This window comes from Scedosporium apiospermum (assembly GCF_000732125.1).
Source record: "Scedosporium apiospermum strain IHEM 14462 chromosome Unknown SEQ_SAPIO_0143, whole genome shotgun sequence".
NCBI lineage: Eukaryota > Fungi > Ascomycota > Sordariomycetes > Microascales > Microascaceae > Scedosporium > Scedosporium apiospermum.
This window is the reverse complement of record NW_015971844.1, coordinates 314,508-333,141: the sequence shown is the minus strand read 5'-3', so window position 1 is coordinate 333,141 and position 18,634 is coordinate 314,508. Positions and strand designations below refer to the sequence as shown.

General features: G+C 51.9%; 3 protein-coding genes and 3 pseudogenes across 3 annotated transcripts; 3 read left to right on the top strand and 3 right to left on the bottom strand.

The window, feature by feature from the left end:
• Window positions 1-1,191: 1,191 nt before the first annotated feature.
• Window positions 1,192-2,829, bottom strand: SAPIO_CDS9391 (annotated as a pseudogene; the record flags this gene model as incomplete).
• A 594-nt stretch (window positions 2,830-3,423) lies between these two features.
• Window positions 3,424-3,753, top strand: SAPIO_CDS9390 (annotated as a pseudogene; the record flags this gene model as incomplete).
• Window positions 3,754-6,259: 2,506 nt separating this feature from the next.
• On the top strand, window positions 6,260-7,575 carry SAPIO_CDS9389 (putative tRNA (cytidine(32)/guanosine(34)-2'-O)-methyltransferase; the record flags this gene model as incomplete). Its single annotated transcript, XM_016790806.1, has 2 exons — window positions 6,260-6,362; window positions 6,455-7,575. 2 exons carry the CDS (start codon window positions 6,260-6,262, stop codon window positions 7,573-7,575), a joined length of 1,224 nt encoding a protein of 407 aa, XP_016639316.1.
• A 432-nt stretch (window positions 7,576-8,007) lies between these two features.
• Window positions 8,008-8,274, bottom strand: SAPIO_CDS9388 (annotated as a pseudogene; the record flags this gene model as incomplete).
• Window positions 8,275-9,043: 769 nt separating this feature from the next.
• SAPIO_CDS9387 (uncharacterized protein) lies at window positions 9,044-10,545 on the bottom strand (the record flags this gene model as incomplete). Its single annotated transcript, XM_016790805.1, has 7 exons — window positions 9,044-9,461; window positions 9,532-9,669; window positions 9,732-9,769; window positions 10,134-10,156; window positions 10,214-10,299; window positions 10,366-10,400; window positions 10,459-10,545. The coding sequence occupies 7 exons, from the start codon at window positions 10,543-10,545 to the stop codon at window positions 9,044-9,046; spliced, it is 825 nt and encodes a 274-aa protein (XP_016639315.1).
• Window positions 10,546-13,470: 2,925 nt separating this feature from the next.
• On the top strand, window positions 13,471-17,342 carry SAPIO_CDS9386 (uncharacterized protein; the record flags this gene model as incomplete). The annotated part of the gene is made up of 3 exons (XM_016790804.1): window positions 13,471-13,648; window positions 14,556-15,586; window positions 15,654-17,342. The coding sequence occupies 3 exons, from the start codon at window positions 13,471-13,473 to the stop codon at window positions 17,340-17,342; spliced, it is 2,898 nt and encodes a 965-aa protein (XP_016639314.1).
• Between the last annotated feature and the right edge of the window lie 1,292 nt (window positions 17,343-18,634).

Sequence of the window (18,634 nt, the reverse complement as noted above, 5' to 3'; positions counted from 1 at the left end):
TCCCCAGCCCAGAGGCCGTAGTGTGGATGCACAGAAGCACCGAGCGCTTCGATCCCCTGTTTCTCGCCCCCTCCCTTTCCCTCTCCACCCTTTCTTACCGCTTCCTTTCTTGACATTGTTTCTTGCGTCACCGATAGATTTGACCTGCATCAGACCCCAAGTGAGGAAGAAGACAGGTTTTGTGGTTTTGCGGTGAGCTCGCGGCGGTGGGCCCACCCTTGTTGAGGGGATCGAAGGAAGACCTGCAGACAGGAGGAGGGGGTCTTGTTTATGCGGAGTGACCGCTTGGACCGACGATGCTCGCTCCGTGTAGACCTTGGCTTGCAAGTATTGCCAGTTGGGGATGAATATAGAGTTTCGTGTGTGGGGACAGGGGCGGCAGAAGAGGAGGTGAGGACCCGGATTAGATGCCGTCTGGACTTGCTTTGAACGGACATCGCTCGGTCATCCCATCCTGAGTGCGTGCGTGCCGGGTTAGGAGATGATGGACGGGAGCTTTGATATATGAAGACACCTTCTTCGGGCGTTTGATATGAAAGCAGTTGGGGGTCTTCTGCGCAGGGTGGGGTGTTCAAATGCTCTCTCCAGACGATTCGGGAACTCGACCTCCTACTTCGTATGCGCCCTGTGGGTGGTTTCTTGGACGAGCCACCTCGGTGCCTTGGCGAGCGAATATTTTCTCCGCGCTAAAGATGAAAACCCTCATAACCAAATGACATTTGATGCAAGATCTGGTATAAACTCCATAAAATGATCATGTCCCAAGTGAAAACTCGAACCCCCTCGCACTCACGCGACTACTCGGGCCATTCACTGTTCTGCGGCTCATATTGGCCCAGGTCCGCAGTATCATGAAACTAGGTCTGCACCCGAGGAACCGAGACGACTGTCGAGTCGAACCTTTTCAGGTAGGCAGGCATCAAGATCAAGGGGTGCGGATATCCAAGTGTATTCATTCTGCGCTAATGACCCATCCAAGAGTTCCCGTCTAATGATTGAATGCCATCCCATGTTCATAGAGAGATATCCGCTCCATACTCCATTGTCCTGTTGACATACTATGCTGATGATATGAATTCTGCGTGTGGTTTTTGCATGTCCCTTTGACATGCTATGCTGATGATTTCTGTGTGTGGTGTTCCATGTGCCATGTAAACAGGTGAAAAAGGCCCTTTCTCCGATCGCCTCCCCTTAAAGCGACCTTGTCAAGATCCATTCCATATTCCTCAACCCAAGGTTCAACCCATTATTAACCCACCACTGCCTCACCCTCTCCTTATCCTTCCCCATACTATCCTCAAGCGCCTCCTCAATATTACACGTCCGATACTCGACCTTGAAGCTCCTCCCATGCATACCGGGCAGCTTCCCGTGCGCAAACTGCTTCCACCACTCGAGAACATCAATGTACTGGTGTATCGTCGCCTGCACGAGCGCGTCCTCCTCGCTGACAATCTTCTCGTCGCCTTTAAGCTGACGCCAGAGTTCCAGGATCTCGACGTGGCCCCAGCGGCTGGCGATGGTGGGTACGCTGTCCGAGGCGCACACGGGGATGCCGGACGTGTGCCACCACCGGAGGACCTCTAGTCGGCCGTTTTGCGTGGCGTATTGGATGGATCGTCCGGGGCGGAGGACGACCCTCTCGTCGATGGTGGCTGCTAGACGCCACCATTCTAATACGGCGAGGTAATTGTTGCCGCTTGCTTGCTCGAGCGCGGCCTCTGAGTATTTTAGTGGTAGATCGGCATCGCGCAGCCACCAGTCTAGGACTTCGATATGGCCGTTGCTTGAGGCGCCGTCTATTGCCTCGTGTGTGTAAGCCCGGTTCCTCTTGAACCAGTTGCTGTCTCGCCAGTAATCTAGGACGGCTATTTGGGGATAATATACGGACGCCGTGTACGGCAGAATCGTGCCGTCGAACCCCACCATGAATAATTCCGGTTTGTTCTGTTCGAGGTAGGATAGCACATCAACGAGGGCGAATCGAATGATGAGCTTGACTATGAGGGCTGAGAGATACGTAAAACGAGGCGGCGCCTGCGCTAGTTTGTTGCAAATCTCCTTCGTATTGGCCTTGAGTACAGTCCACTCCAGCTCCCGCTCGTATATCTTTATGGGGTCGTCGGTCGCCGGGTCCGGAACTGCACGACTACTCCAGGAAAGCGGCATCGGGAGCGACGTCTTAATTCCCAACGCCTGCGCAAGTTCCCAGTCTCTTGTCTGTTCTAGTATCATGATCCACAGCTCCGGTGGTAGCCGAACGGTCGTCTTTTTGGCGCCGAGCAATTCGTTGGGGGCTCGCGGCATGTCCTCGAGGTCGTTCCCGATAGTCAAGAGTTCGGCCTGATTTGCAATTGTATTGACCACGTCGTTGAAACCTTCCCAATTCACACCACATCGGCTAGGGCCCTCAAAGTGCCATATGATGGGCGGCATGATCCGTACACATTTCCACTTCCGCTGGATCTTGTCGAGATGTCTCTTCGTAATTGGGTTTTCCCAGCAATGTCTGCTCATACCGGGCGCCAGTATAATCTTCTTCGACATATCCCAACCCCGCAAAACTTCGAGAATGACTGTATTATCCGTGATGCCTGCGAGCATTTTGGCGATCCCATCGGCGCTTAGAGGTGCGAGAACGAGGAGGTCCGCCCACTCGATCAACTCGGAGGCATTGCAATCGTTCGACTCGAACGGGCTACCGGCTCGCTCGGTCGGGTTGTTGTCATTTATTCGAGAGTATGACGCTCGGTCTGTGGTGCCATGGTTGGGCATTACCGCCACCGTCTGAGATATTCTTGCCGTGACATCGTCGAGGACGGCGCGCATTCGGATATGTTGGTTCTTGGAGAGGCGTACGATGACGGCCTCAGCCCATGACGTCTCTCTAGACCCTGTCGCGGCGACAAGGACATTTAGTTGGCCGGTTCGGGGGCGAGGGTTCGTCGAGGGTGGCGTTGAAGAGACGGTTATCGTGGAGGGGTAATACCCTCCCACTTTACGACTCTCCATGGGTGGAAAAAAAAAAAAAAAAAGGCAAGGGTGTATCGTCACGTTTCTGCTAGGGTGGAGGAGAGGGGTTCATACATGACCCCCGATGTGAAGAACATGCTTTCCAGTTCTTGGTCGTAAAACAAGCTCGGATTCGGGCGGAAATGATATGACGAGACGAAATAAATGAAATCGACAGATGTCTAGTGCCCCTCGTAGAATTAAAGTTGTTCTAGACTTGGGTTGGACTTTCCTATCGGGTATCGAGATGACTAATCACATATTTGCGATTGAACGAATGAACGAATTGGACCGGGACAGATGGATGTAGGGACGAAGATGGTTGTATTGGGATCATCAAGGGCAAAAAAGGAGGTAGTGGGAAACATTCTCCTTTATTCTCCCAAGTTTGATGACTTCATGATATTCAAAATGCTTAGCAAAATCGCTCTCGCCATCACCGTATCAGTCACGTATCTCGGCGCCTTCAGCCGCTTCACCCATGGTCGCTACACGCCTGCGTTCTATGCATACCAACTTGACCGAGCTCCGGATGTCGAATCGACAATGATTGTGCCGTATATAGATGCAACGCTCGGCACGCTTCTGCTCTTCAAGGAGACGCGAGTAGTAGCATCTCTTGTGTGTGTTGTGTTCCAAGGTCTCGGTGTCATCCTGAGGTTCAAGGATGGCAAATCTCCACTCCCAGACATATGCCTGTGCTCAATCGCGATGGGGACCTTCTTGAGTTCCGCCCTTTAAGGGACGTGCTGGGTGGAGGTGGGTTGTGTAAGTCCATTTCTTGGCATCTGCGACTTTGCGGCCATTTCTAATGACGATGCTAACGGCCCAACTGCATTCTCAGTATTAGATTGGCGATTTCGTCTCCGTTGGCTTTCGATTTAATAAACACTGCGATGCAAAACCAGATTCGGCTCAATTGGCCGGCATACACCAATTTGATCCCTCAGTCGATAGATTCGTCGAAAATAACTGGCATAGTGAAGCTTTAAACGGGCCTTGTTGATGCGTATTATTTGAACGTCTAAAACTGCCTTTAAATCAATCCGCTAAAATATACATGATGGCTAGACTAGTTATTAGTCCTAACCTCCCGGCTTCTATTTGATGAGCTGCCCTCGATTCGCTGCCACCTGTGGCTGTCGGCGAGTTCTCGTTCGGTTTCGTAGAAGATGCAATCGTTGTGCTCGTCTTGTTAGACTCATTATCATCGTCGTCGTCATTCGGATCAACACATTTCTGGTCCGGAGCACACATCTGCCCAGCCGGACAATAAAACCCATCGCAGCAAGTCTCGCCCTTCGGCATACAACTCGTGCCGCATGCCTCGAATGGCCCATCACACTGAGCGGAGGTGCCGCTACCCCCCCCACCTGTCAAGTTGCCTCCGTCCGTCATCGTCGCCACCGCACACTCAAATTCCGTTCGACCACAGGCATAGCTCGGCGGACAATGGTATGTCTGGCAACAGATTTGACCCGAGGGTATGCACCCAATCCCGCATATCGTCTCGTCCGACGTGCATCCCGTAGTCCCACGCCCATCGGCGCATAATCCTCTATCTGTACAAGTCGTTCCGGCCCCGCAATAGTAGTTATCGCCCGCACAGCACGACGCCCCCCGAGGCATACATTTATTCCCACAGAGAACGTGGCCATCCGGGCACGAAGATATTGGGCCGGAACAATCCTGTCCCGTCGGACAACAACCGCCATTTTGGCAAAAGGTCCCCGAGTTACACCACCCTCCGTCGCCGGCGTTGCAGCATTGTCCTCCTCGGGGAATGCAGCCTTCGTCGCAATTATTCGCGTCTGCGCCGCATGATCTTCTCGTTTGTTGCCGGATTATTAATGGTGTGGAGGGAGATGTGTTGCCTTCGGGCAATGTCGATTCGAGCATTCGGAAGGGGAGGTTCATGGGGAGGAGTTGCGCCCTGGCAGTGCCCATTGTCAGGGCGACTAACGTGAGTAATAACCGTCGCATTGTATCTTGTTTTCTGTTTTGAAGAACGAGTTCTTGAGGTTTAACGCCGTCTCTGGCTAGGATGGATGGGCCATGGTTTTAACGGAGAGGAAAGCTGGTCAACCCAGAAGAGCTGCCCATATGGAGCTGACTCTAGCTTCGGGGTTCGCCTTAATATGGAAAGGCAAAAGTCGAACTGGTCCACCTTGCCATAGCTCCGGGCGATTATAATGAACATCCTTACAATTAATAGCCTTAGATATTACCCGATATTGTGGTGCTTCTTGTTCTTGCTACGTTCGAATAATCCCGGATAAGCTCCTGAGGATCAAGGATATGAAAGAGAAGATCCAATCGCAGGCTTTCCTACGGAGGCACCTCTCGCTTTTCTCTGGCCACAGTATGCAATTCCATCCAAGTTAGGAAAGATGATGTGTTTGCTCTTTTGTGATGGTGGGGTGAATCGGAAACCCTGCAGATGCAGACGGGAGGCTGTCGCCACGAGTCAAGAGGCGAGATGCCGTGTGCTGGGCCCCGGTATTGTGAGGTGGTCTTCCGGATTAGTTCCACCCAGCAGCGCGGTGATTTGAATTTCGGAATTAGGGATCAAATTGATGGTCTGCATCCAAAGTTGAGGCTGAAGATCTGACTACACCTCCCCTAGCGAGCAGCCACATTTACCTTGAATCGCATCGTGTGTTGATAATATTGCCCAAGTCGAGGCTTCACCACAGAAACGCAAGCACGAGGCCTTCTAGAAGACTTCCGGCATATAACTAAACACTTTAATAGCTACCCATTCGGCCCTCGCCGTGTTTTGGTCGGGCGGCACTGCCGAGGTAGTGATGAAACATGAATTCACTGGGCACGGCATGAAGACCCAGGGTTCGAGAGTTGTTAGGACCAGGAAATGTGAACCACAAGTTCTCAACGTCGGGTCGGCGACGTCGCGATTCGTCGAAACGGGGCGAAAATCATAGGAGACAACACAAAAAGTTGCCACAGTTTCCGTAACTATCTTTTTGCCGTCCTAGCCTTGATTTGGTCTCTTCTCTCCAGGCTCTGGAGAGTCGAGTTGAGCCTATATTATTTCCAGAGGCAAGGAGTGACGTTTTGAGTGTGAATCAAATGTGTTAGATGCATATTCCATTAACGGGCAATTCGTTATTAATCTAAACGTTAATCTCAGCAACCATCCTCCTAGATGCATGTCCCCCACAATTCCATTTTTAGTTCCAGCTTTTTTTAAGGTCCTTCATCATCGGTATAAGAGCCCTCCGAACCAATGGGTAAAGTCTCTAAGGATAAGCGCGATGCCTACTACAGGCTCGCAAAGGAGCAGGGATGGCGCGCAAGAAGTGCGTTCAAGCTTCTGCAGTTAGATGAGGGTATGAAGCAAGATTTCTCCCAAGCCCCCCCCCCCCCCCCCCCCCCACTTGCCTCATCCAGCTCACTCGAGACCTAACCTAATCTTACACAGAATTCGACCTCTTTTCTAATGTCACGAGGGTGGTGGATCTTTGTGCGGCGCCGGGGAGCTGGTCGCAAGTTCTTTCTCGCGTGCTCATCAAGGGCGAGAAGTTCGGGAGGGCAGCCTGGCAGGATCGCGAGGCAAAACTTCGTCAACAGATGTTAAACCTCTTCCTGACAGAGGAGCAGTCAACCCCATCAGAAGGCGGTTTGGTAAACGCAGGTGACCCAGTTTCGGAAAGCGCCTCGGCGCAAGAGCCCCAACCAAGAAGAGATGTCAAGATCGTGTCCATCGACCTACAGCCTATGAGTCCGCTCCAGGGCATCATCACATTACGAGCAGATATTACTCACCCCGCAACGGTACCCCTCCTCCTCAAAGCCCTAGATCCAGACTACGATCCCAAGACCATGAGCCAGCAGGCGGCGCAGCCCGTGGACCTCGTCATCAGCGACGGCGCCCCCGACGTTACCGGTCTGCACGACCTCGACATCTACGTGCAATCTCAGCTACTCTTCGCCGCCCTTAACCTTGCCCTATGTGTGCTAAAACCGGGCGGTAAGTTCGTGGCCAAGATTTTCAGAGGCCGAAACGTCGACCTCCTCTACGCGCAGATGAAAATCTTTTTCGAAAAGGTGGTCGTTGCGAAGCCGCGCTCTTCAAGAGCAAGCAGTGTAGAGGCGTTCATCGTGTGCGTCAACTTCCGACCTCCTCCGGGATTCAAAGCTAGTCTGGAAGATCCGCTGGGTGTAGGGCACAAGTTATCACGGCTAGCAGACGAGCGGAGGAGTCAGTTTCCTATTATCGCCTCCTCGAGCATGCAGGATCCTGCCACGGGAAGGTGGGACAGCGCGCCTGTGTCGGCGTCCTCTCCTTCACCAGAGGGCGCAGTGGAAGTAGAAGCATTTGATGAGCAGGTGGAGGAGAATGAGAGACGGGGGAACAGGTGGGTTGCTCCTTTCCTGGCGTGCGGGGATTTGTCTGCGTTTGATTCGGATGCGTCATATCGTCTTCCCGAGGATCACGTATCTCTGGATCCCGTCCAACCACCTACGGCGCCGCCTTATAAACGAGCAATCGAGCTGAGGAAGGCTGCGGGCGGAGCTCACGGGAAAACGGTCAAAGCTTAATAGATTTTTTTTTTTCTTCCTCGTGTTATTGGATGTTCCCCTCACTGAATCTTTGGCTATACCCGGCCAGCTGGTCCTTTTTTCTTCAGTAATGTCAACCCGCCTGACGTGCTCCACTCATCAACGCCCATGGCATTCTTATACAACATCGCAGCTCTACTATCCATTGTGAAGAGCATAAATTGCCTCAGGAACGGCCACTCGTCCAGCGTTTCGGAGATGCATGCCATCATCCACTTGGCCAGTCCCTGACCACGGAACTCATCCAAGATATACACGTCAGTGAGATATCCAATAGTTACATAGTCCGTGACGACTCGACTCAAGCCTATCATCTGCCGTCCGTCCAATGTGTCTAATTATGTATGTGACATATCAAATATTAGTAAAAATCCATTCTTCAGCACGCCATCGTCGAGATAAGGAGAAGCACTATTTTTCATGGGGATTATTGCGGGGAGGTTTGCGGGTTGGGTTACCGGTTGCGGAGTCGGATTCTCCCGTGGCGTTCAGGCGGTAGAGGCCAAAACACAAGGAGCTAATTATTGAGGCCTTCAAGGTCTCGATGGGGAGCGGGACGGCCCAGGGCGTGAAGTCTGCGGCAAAGGCCGCATTGACTGCGTCAAGGTCTATGAGAGCGCGATCGGTCGATATGAGAAAGCCGTCCTTGCGCCATTCTCTTGGTGTCTGATGCGGCATGGTAGATTGCGGGAAGTGAAGTGCGATGACGGCCCAGAAAGAAAGAAAACTTGCTCACGGGATCTCACTTAGGCTTGGGGACGGAATGGCTGGACTGAGAACGCTGGCGGTTTAAGTATCGTAAAGGATTGATTGTTTAATTACAGCATCGAGTCATCTTGATGGTGGCAGCACGATTGAAATATTGGGGGAAATATACCCCACATCTAGTTTGGGGATCAATGGACGGGGAACTGAAAATAAAGAGCGCGATCAAAATATCGGCGAAATGAGTCAGAAATCGCTCGTCAGTGACGCCCTTTTCTCGTTGGGGAAGCGCTCTGGCAAGTCTAACATCAATTGATGGTCGTATTCGGGGATTTGATACGGAGTAGTGTACGGAATCATCCTGCGTATAACACACAAGAAGGGATCTGGACGAGGGACATACATAACTTTACGGTTTGCTCATTGCAAAATAATACTAGTTTAGCGACCGACAACTTCGAATCACTTTCAGCAGGCTGCAGAATGTCACTCATCAAATAGAACGCAGTACCTTACATCGGCCAGCCAAGGTTCTAACCCAGTTGCTTGCAGCGCAGATATATGTCATTTCAAAATAGATATCAGTCGAACCCAACATCAATAACGTAGCCTATCTCCTCCTTCGCTGAATTTCAAGGTTCATTTGGCGGTTTCTGCCCATATACAACATGACTGGTTCCAATCCCATCAGCTTCAGGCCCATTCCTCGCAAGACGTGAATTAGACAATAAGACACCGAGACTTACAACTTGATATACGAATGAAATTCTCGGCTCTTCAGCTCCTTTCGGACCCGCGCGAGCATGAGCGTGACCTCCTCCTCAGTGTATCCCAGCATCATGAGCGCCTTGAGAGAGGCATCGAGGCCATCAAGAGTTTGCACAAGATTCATCATGCCAATCTCCTTTAGCCTGGGGTCCTTGGGCCACGGTCCGAGTGGCACCTTGATTACTTCCTCATGCGTGTTGATGAAGCCGGCCGTCTTAGCACGATCGAGGAGCTTTGGGCCTGGGTAAGCATTGCGGTTGATGCTATCTAGTACTCCGAGGAAGCTTGTACACCATTGATGGGTTACGTGCTCCGCCGTCAAGGTCCCATCATCCGAGGCGCATCGCAAGTCCCAGTCTTGGAACTCGGCCCACCCGCCAGGAGTTATGTTGCTGGAATTGCGTCGAATATCAGTTCAGATGATTTCCTCTAACAGGTAAAAGGAGAAAAAGTCTAGCCTACTCATATATGCTCTTGAAGAGCTTAGGCCAGTCCCCAATAGAGCCAGCCATATAGCGGCACATGATGAAGTCGAAGGTAAAGTTGTAGGTCCATTCGCTCTCGACGTCATCGACTTCGAACTTGACGTTTGGAGGCACCCTTGGGTAAATGTTAGTGCTGGGTTTTTCCCTGGTGATAAAATGGAGGGTCTACGCCCGTACCAAGTTGGCTGAATCGGACTGAGGTCACACCCGATAACCTGTATTTGACATTTGCGGTGTTAGACGGAGACACTAAGCTTGAGATTTTGTCTCCAGACGGGAGAAGCTGTAGTACCTGTGCGCCTGGAAGTAAGTCGCCCATCTCTATCGCCCCTATACGTGGTATATTGTAAGTAGTCACTCCGCAAAGACTGCCGCTGAGGGCACAAACATACAGGCGCCGGTTCCAGTCCCAATATCTAGAACTTTGTGAACTTTCTTTTCATCAATCGGGGCATGGTACAGTCGATTGCCTAGGCTTCTCACCATTACATGGTGGAACAGGTCTAGACGTTCCGATTCTCGCTTTCAGAAGTCTGCCGTTAATATCTTAATGATCACTTTGATCCAGGTTAACCTCACCTCGTCATTGGGGAAAACATAGGCTACATATCTAGATATCAGTAGGGATAAAAGCTACAAAGGGACGTAAAACGACATACACCCCTTTCGGAAGGCATGGTATCGGCGACCGTGCTCAACAGGATAATCAAGGACGCTGGAGGATAGGGATGCAGTGAAAGTGGTCCTATGATGTTCCTTATCAGCTGAAGTCGAAGCGAAGACTGAATGCCGTTGGTGCGGGACAGCTTACAATTGCTCCTCGAAGGTGGGATCATCGACCGTGTCCTAACCAAGGAGGGACAAGGTCAGTAACGGCGTGTTCAAGTATGTAGGGGCGACGCACCCGATCAACTTCGATGGGTACGATCTCAACTGTAGGAGAGGCAGCTGTGGTAGCAGGAGCTGCGGATCCGGCCGGAGCGTCCGCCATTTTCCCGTCTCGATCTGATATAGTGAGGGATATCCGAGAAAGGTGTGTTGGGAGTACGAGAGCCCTGTAGTCGTACCTCTGCGATGAGTCTCTTCTATTGCGGCGAACCGTTAGGCATTCATGAAGGCTGTCCTTAGTACTGGTGGCGCTTTACCTCTCAGTTAGTAGTATCTAGTTTCTACCACTTTTATTCTTTGAAGGAGCAAATATGAAGGTAGAAACTGATCCAACATGAATCTCAACTTTCGGGAGGGGCTTTCCCCGAAAGTGGTCCGATCTTTGAGTTCGTTGTTCCAACACGCATATTCCTTCCATTCCTATTAGTGAAGAGAGGTGCCAAGACTCTTCAAGGCGACAAAATGGTCGACGACCAACATCTCTGTTGGAAGCTGCCACACCGTTCGGATCCAAGGGCAAGCTTTAACCTCGTCGTAGAAGCCTTCAAGTTCTCTTCATCCATGTCGAAATCCGGTGTATTCCGCATGGTGATGGCTTCTTCCACTCACCACCGGGATCGCGAGGGTGGAAGGGGCTGGCCTCTTCTTTGGTTGTAACGGCCGTACGAAGTAGTATATAGCTGATGGCCAAGTGACAATTCACTCGCGGCCAGCCTTCAGAAAAGCTTATCATTGATGCAGATTGAATGGTTTTGGGCCCCAAATTACAAGTGAGACTGTGCACAATTTTATTGACATGATCTCAATCCCGACCGATTTGTCGGTGTACCTGCCTGAGCGCATTGAGACAGACTTCAAGAATGTTGGGTGACCTTTAATACTTTCAATCCTGGTCGCCGTCTCGGTTTTTACCTACTCCAAATGTCAGCATTTCATCGACCGAATTCTTCTCAGTCACTCCAACTTGATCGTATTCGAATTGACTTGAATCATTAAGCATCGATGGTCTGGTACCTGTATTACGATGCAGGTGAGCATCGCGTCTAAGCCAGCTCGGTCGAATCACCACAGTTGGCTAATATCATTTTTACATGAAATCCAGCAACCCCTCGAATAGATCGAGTGCACAGAAGGAACTAGTTAGAATATATTGGGAAGAAACATTGGCCAATCTCAATCCCATGTCTGACCCATCAGCAAAAGAGAGAGAGGATCACACTTAGCAGTGTGCGAGATGGACGCATTACCATTGTGCCATTGACCCGAGGTAGTACGAAATCGTCTAAACATTCGCCTCACCGTTACACCTATACTAGCATTAATGCTGGAGTCTCGACCCTCAGTCCACGGGGTAAGAATCCAGATTGTATCGGCAAGATGAAGGACGAATGGCAGCTGCCTGTAATTCTTATCACGATCATCAAGTCGTGGAAGTGCGGCACAAGAATGGAATGCGGAATTTTATGCTGGACGGGCATGCATCCGAAACCGGTGCGACCCGTCCATGTCCAAAGCACGCACGTCCAACCGGATGCAGCTGAGGATTGGGTGAGCCATGATGCTCGTCCAAGGTTGACGACACATGACAGATTTGACCATGCCTGGCCAGGAATCCGAGCGGAGGAGGAAACCCTTTCCAGGCTGGCAGGAGAGCCTGCTCCGCTGTGGTGCACATCAAATATTCGTACATACCAAACCTGGCCGACGCCTCGATTTATCGTTGGAGTTAGCTCAGCATGGAAATGTACGATCGAATGCGCCAGATAGTTATTCCTGTGCATGCGCTATTCAACATTGCTGCTGGGGGCGAGAATAGATATCCCGTTGTTGCGGTGAGTCGGTTTGGTCCGCCACCGCCCGGACGCGCGGTTTGCTGCAGGTTCAGTGGGAACAGCTCAACCAAAGTTCCACGAAGTCCCTTGACCTCTTAGCCCCATCAGGAACAATCAAATGAGCGACCGACAAGCAGCAGCGAGCCTTTTAAATGAAGATACAAGACATAGAAGGGGTGGGAAGACAGCTGACGCAGAAAAAGAAAATAAGAGGGCGAGCACGCCATTCAAGGGGGTTTTTGCATCCTGTCGTATCGGGTGGTTTTTAGCGGGAGCTCGGGGATGATTTGCCCGCAGACACCATTTCGGTGGCCACTGATAGAAAAAGCCAAGAAAAGAAAAGAGCGAAGGGATAAACGCATAGCGAGGGCAGGAGGGAAAACGCGGAGCTGAAGACACCTGGCAGAAGCAGGAAGAGCGAATAACAACCCGAGGGAGAGACAGACAAAACATGATATAAGTGCCTGGGCAGGGCCACCGGATGACAACGACCTTGGGCTTGAACATTCATGTCCGTCTTGCTTGTTTGTTTCCCTTTTCCGCTGTAAGCCTGACCGACTAACTGGCCTGCTGCTCCACCGAGATTTATTGATCATCGCCTTGTTTTACCTCCTGCTTCGATGCAGCAAAGTGGCCATTTCTGAGTGGCCGCATATGCGAAGAGCTCCCTGTTTATCACCTCGCCAAGGCTCCAATCGTCCCCCGTTATGAGAGCATCACTTGACCTTCAGTGGCTGGACTATCCGGAAGGGGAAATCCAGTGACACGGGGGAAAATCGGCGACCTCGTGTGCGATAGGTAAATTCAAGTGCCAACTGACTGCAGAATCTGAACGAGATGCCTGGTGGTCTCTGCTGGCTGGGCGGCTGGATGTGCTGTACTTACAACAAACTCGTGTTCTAGGAGGGCTGCCTGAGCCTGTTCTGATAACAGATACGACCTCCGACCGAATGCCCAAAAGAGGCACGAGATAACCATATCCTTGAATTGAACGGCAGGGAATAGCACTCAGGCTTAAAAAATTTAATCCCGCAAGACTCTAGACGCTGCTTTCAAAGGGCTTCGTGGATTGGAAGAGATTCAAGGGCTGCTCCGAATAAAAATAACATATTCGCGGAGCCGGTGTCGTTTCGACGGAGGCTGTTCGTTGTTTGCCGTTCCCACCATACCGAACCCAGGACCGACTTTCAGACGCGATGGATGACCACCACTGGCAACATTCGGATTCCGATCCCGACGAAAGCTCGACCGACTCCTATAGCAATCACGATGACGACTGTCCCGGATGCCAGAGAATCCTCAAGGCGGAGGAAGAAAGATATCGTAACATGCGACTCGCAAACAGCGGGATTGGACGTCGGCCGAATCTAGAAGGTAAGCACGCGAGATCGGACTGTTGCTGCTCCGGTGGTGTTGGCTAGTCCTCTGTTTTCCCTTTTCTCTGTTTCTCGTTTCTCGTTTCCTATTTTCTGTTCTTCGTCGTTTCTTTCCAGATTTTCGGTTCATTCCGTTATACAAGTGTATCAATAATGGCTCCACTCCATGGCCAAGCTCTGGGATGTGGGAGCGTCGGGGTCCTGATGCTCTTTATATCCAACGACGACATCAATACAAATCCTTGATGCCCCCCATCTCGAAGCCGCGGAAGGTGCGTTTTCATTACAGCACCTTCCGTTGGTGGCCCCCGCGCCGGACATGACCAGCGCTGTCAAAAATTGTCAAAAAATGGTCCAACGGTGCCCTTCCTCCACCAAAACGTCCCAAAGTTCACAAGCTTCCCCTCAGTGCCCCCCACCAAACACACCAAACATCCTGATTTGGGACGTCGTGAATGGTCCGTTACCCTTTTCCAAGCTCTTGTAGCGTCAGGGTCCGCGCACTACGCCATCCTGAGCCAAATTTCGTCAGATTCCGGACCTCGACTGACCTCCGCTCGGCGTGCTGTGACCGGTGTCTTGGTGGGATCAATTAATGTGACAGCGCTGTACCACCACCAGAGGAGCAATTAGTCGGGTTCTGCTGAGTGGGTGTGGCGAACCCGACAGGGCGGCAAGCTGAATTGAACGACTTCGATTCATTGATCTTTCCTTCAAGTGGACTAAGTTGGTCCACCACCATTTTCGCCTCGCGACTAAACGCGACCACTTCTTTTTTTCGTTGCCCCTCGTCTGTTTTTGATTCTCTTCTTTTTTATTTTCCTTACTTCCCTTTCAATCTTTTCCGATTACTTTCTCGCGGCATGGTATCGGAGACTTAGCTGCTAACCTCGTCAACGCCGCAGACGAAATGACCCTTCCGACCCTCTCCTCGACCCTGGGGTTGCTCTACCCCGAGGGCGGATATCCAGAGACCCCTCCCGAGCTCGTGCACAAGCTTCATCACGATAGCTCCGTGCTGACCATCGCTGTGCGCCCCGATCTCAAGTATATTTTCGCAGGAACCGAAGGAGGAGAGATTGTCGTGTGGTCCCTCGATACGTTCAGCCAGGTCTTCAGGGTCCAAGCCCACAAGCGCGGCGTCCTGTCGCTGTCTTTGTCTCCCGATGGCTCGCTCTTGTTCTCCAGCGCGGGCGACCCGTTGGTCAACGTCTGGCGCCCCAAGACCATGGCCCGCCTTTACGAAATCTACAGCACCTACGACGTCGGTGACCTCTTCTCCATAGCCTACAGCCAACAGCACGATACTCTGTACATTGGTGCGCAAAACACCAGCATCCAATGGGTTACGCTAAACGATCCCAAAACCCGAGTCCCCCACGATTCCGCCCGCCATCCCGACCGCAGAAACCACCGCTTCTTCGACTCCAAAGCCGTCGGCGGAACAAGCACACCCCGCCGCAGCGACGAAAAGTACGCTCTGATCCCCAAGGCCGAAAACTCGCTCGAGATCGACTCTAGCGCCATCTACAACTTTGCGCATTACGGATATGTGTACTGCATGTTGATGGCGAAGGGCCCAACCGTGTTGGTGGATTCGGATGAAGATGTGTTAATATCTGGAGGCGGCGACGGTACGATCAAGCTCTGGAGATTGGGCGTCGAGGCGTCGAGCGATTCGGACAGCCATTCCTCGGACATAGAGCATGGCATCCAGGAGATAATGTGTCTCGGTGCCGATGATGCCGAGTCTGTCCTGTCCCTCGCCATTGACGGCTCGTTCCTTTACTCTGGGAAGATTGAGGGCATTATTGAGCTGTGGGACCTCGATACCAAGCAGAAGCTGAGATCCATCAAGGCGCATAGGAGCGATGTGATGTCTTTGCAGATGGGTTGGGGTAGTCTATGGAGCGGTGCTGCCACCGGCTCCGCAGCCGTGAGTCGTTGGAGCGCCCTTCCGCAGTTGCCATTATTGTTCCGCTAACATCTCACTTTTCTTTTAGAAACATAACACAGCGCATTATGGAAAGTACCAACAAACCGGAGACGTCAGCCAAAAATATCAGTGCCTCAGCCGGTGGAAGGCTCACGATGGCAAGATCCTAGCATCCGCCGTCACTGCATACAAGCATAATAATTATTTCATCACGGGAGCCAACGACGACGAAGTCTGCATCTGGAGGGCGGATAGGTCGTCCGAGAAGCATGTTTCGACGGGTACCGCCGATGACAGCGTCTTCACCGCAGCCCTTCGGGAGTTCATCTCCTACAAGACCGTGTCCTCGAGACCAGAGTTCGCCGAAGACTGCCGCAAGGGTGCGACATTCTTAGGAGGCCTGTTCAAGAGGCTGGGCGGTCATGTCGAGATGCTGAGTACGGAAAAAGCCCACAATCCCGTCGTGTTGGCGACGTTTGAGGGCAAGCGGGAACCCAAGGCGAAGCGCAAGCGTATCCTCTTTTACGGCCACTACGACGTAGTGCCTGCCGACAATAAGAAAGGGAAGTGGATGTCGGGAGACCCTTTCAAACTCGAGGGTAGGAATGGGTTCCTGTATGGACGTGGCGTTTCCGACAATAAGGGTCCCATCCTGGCGGCCTTATTCGCTGTTACCGACCTTATGCAGGCCAAAGCGCTCGAGAACGATGTCGTCTTTCTCATCGAGGGAGAGGAGGAGTTTGGTTCCAGGGGGTTCCAGGAGACGGTTAGGCGGAACAGGTCCGTGATCGGGGATGTAGACTACATCCTCCTCTCCAACAGTTATTGGCTGGATGACGAGGTGCCTTGCCTCACGTATGGCCTTCGCGGTGTTCTGCACGCGACCGTCTGCGTCGACTGCAACTTGCCCGACAGGCATTCCGGTGTTGACGGCTCATGCCTTAAGAACGAGCCGCTCTCCGACCTGACTGCCGTCCTGTCGCAACTCAAAGGGCGAGGGAACCACGTTCTCATTCCTGGGTTTTACGACAACATCCTGCCTACGACTCCCGAGGAGGAGGAACGATTCGACGAGATTGCCTCCATTCTCATGAAGAGGCAACCTGAACTTGGTCCTCTAGACAAGCAAAAGGCGTTGCTTCGAGCCCGATGGAGGGAGCCCAACCTCACCATCCACCGGTACAAAGTTTCCGGTCCCGATGGCAGCCTCGTCAGCAGCCACGCGAGCGCAAGTATCAGTTTCCGATTGGTGCCGGGTCAGGAAGTCGACGAGGTCATTAGGTCGCTTCAGGACTTCCTTCATTCTGAGTTTGCGGAGCTCGAATCCGATAATACTTTTAGTCTCAAGATCGACAACAAAGCAGAGCCGTGGCTAGGCGATCCTAAGAACTACATCTTCCGTACCCTTGAGAAGGCAGTCATGGAAGTTTGGAGTGAATCGTTCGAGTCTCCGCATGAGGTGGAACAAGAGGATGATTCCGACGAGGACGATGACGACAGCGACAGGGACAGTGTAGATGAAGTCAGCTTGTGTGAGAAACCCGCCGTCCCGCATAAGCCGAAGAAGCCCCTTTACATCCGCGAGGGAGGTTCCATCCCTGCCATCCGGTTCCTGGAGAAGGAGTTCGGGGCACCTGCTGCTCATCTTCCCTGTGGGCAGGCAAGCGACTCAGCTCATCTTGACAACGAGAGGTTGCGGATTTTGAACTTGGTGAAGAGCAGAGAGATTTTCAATCGTGTGTTCAGTGCCCTTTGAAGGGATCAAGAAGTGTGTTGGAGGGGGAGGAAAGGGGGGTCATAGAATAGGTGTGTGCATGCATATTTGATTTTGGGGCGCTCATGGAAAGACAAAACAAAAAAGAATGAACAAAAAGAACTTATGGATGTAATGAGGGATGTCTGGGTCTGTTTTGAGTTTGGAACAAATGTCTGGTATTGTATGGTATGATAGACAAAAATGCATCTTATGCTTAGATGAATAGAAGCTCAATGCATAATAACATGGGGAAGAGACTCATCGACCTGCATCAGGGTGCTTTCCACATGGTGGTCATCCGGCACTTCCCTAAGTGCTGTTTTATAAAACACCCTGGAGAATATGGGAAACTGCTTTCCAACCAAGATACCAAGCTAGCCTTCCCTGGTCAATGGATGATGCCAGGTCGGGGTGTGCCTGCCCACTCTGGCATGTATTAGACTGACCAGGTCTTCCCTCTACCGGGAGATCATAATTACTACAGCTCTATCGAGCAGTCACCACTTCCACCTAACAAAACACTTCAAAAGCCAAATCACCGAGTTCATACAATATCAAGGCGCACCCGGTTCTTGGTCTCTGCAAACGCTTTCGCTATCAATTATCTTTCCGTACGTCGAGGATAGAAATGGAGCCCGAGAATCCGCCTCCGAAAGACAAAGACGCCACCGCTCCTACCACCACCGCATGGGAGGAGCTGTGGGAATGCTCTAGGTCAATACCTCCATGTTAATACGGGAATCTCACAAGAGGGGGTTAGGCCTCCTCGACGCATCCGGGCCGATGATGATCAGTGCTGTTTGGGCCGCAAGTTACACAGTTTACGAGTGCACACGCCCGCGCCAAATCCCGGCATTCCGCTCCCCGGACTCCGGCTTTAGAGTCCCGCATGGTTAGCCTCTGGCTTTCTGTAGCCGCTATTCTAGCCCAGGTGCATTTTCTCGACGCATTGACAAAAGAAGGACAACAATGATACGAGTTCCACGGTACCCGCCGAGGGTGCCGAAAATGGACTCTTGGTCAAGTCGAGTTATTCTTGGACGTGGATGCGTTGTGGTTGGTGTTTGGCGTCAAAGGATGAGATTCTCCCCGGGCGGTTAACTCATCTCGGGAGGCGCTTGGCGTCACATCTAAGCAGGGCGGCTCCGGCTTCCGAGGCGGCATCTGGGGGCTTACTGTTAAGACGTGCTCGAAGGTCGTGTTCCCTGCAGCGCAAACACGCATCGCCATCGAAGCTTGGGATGCATCAGAACTCCCCCGGCTCGATTTTATAAGGCTTTGGGCCTCAACAT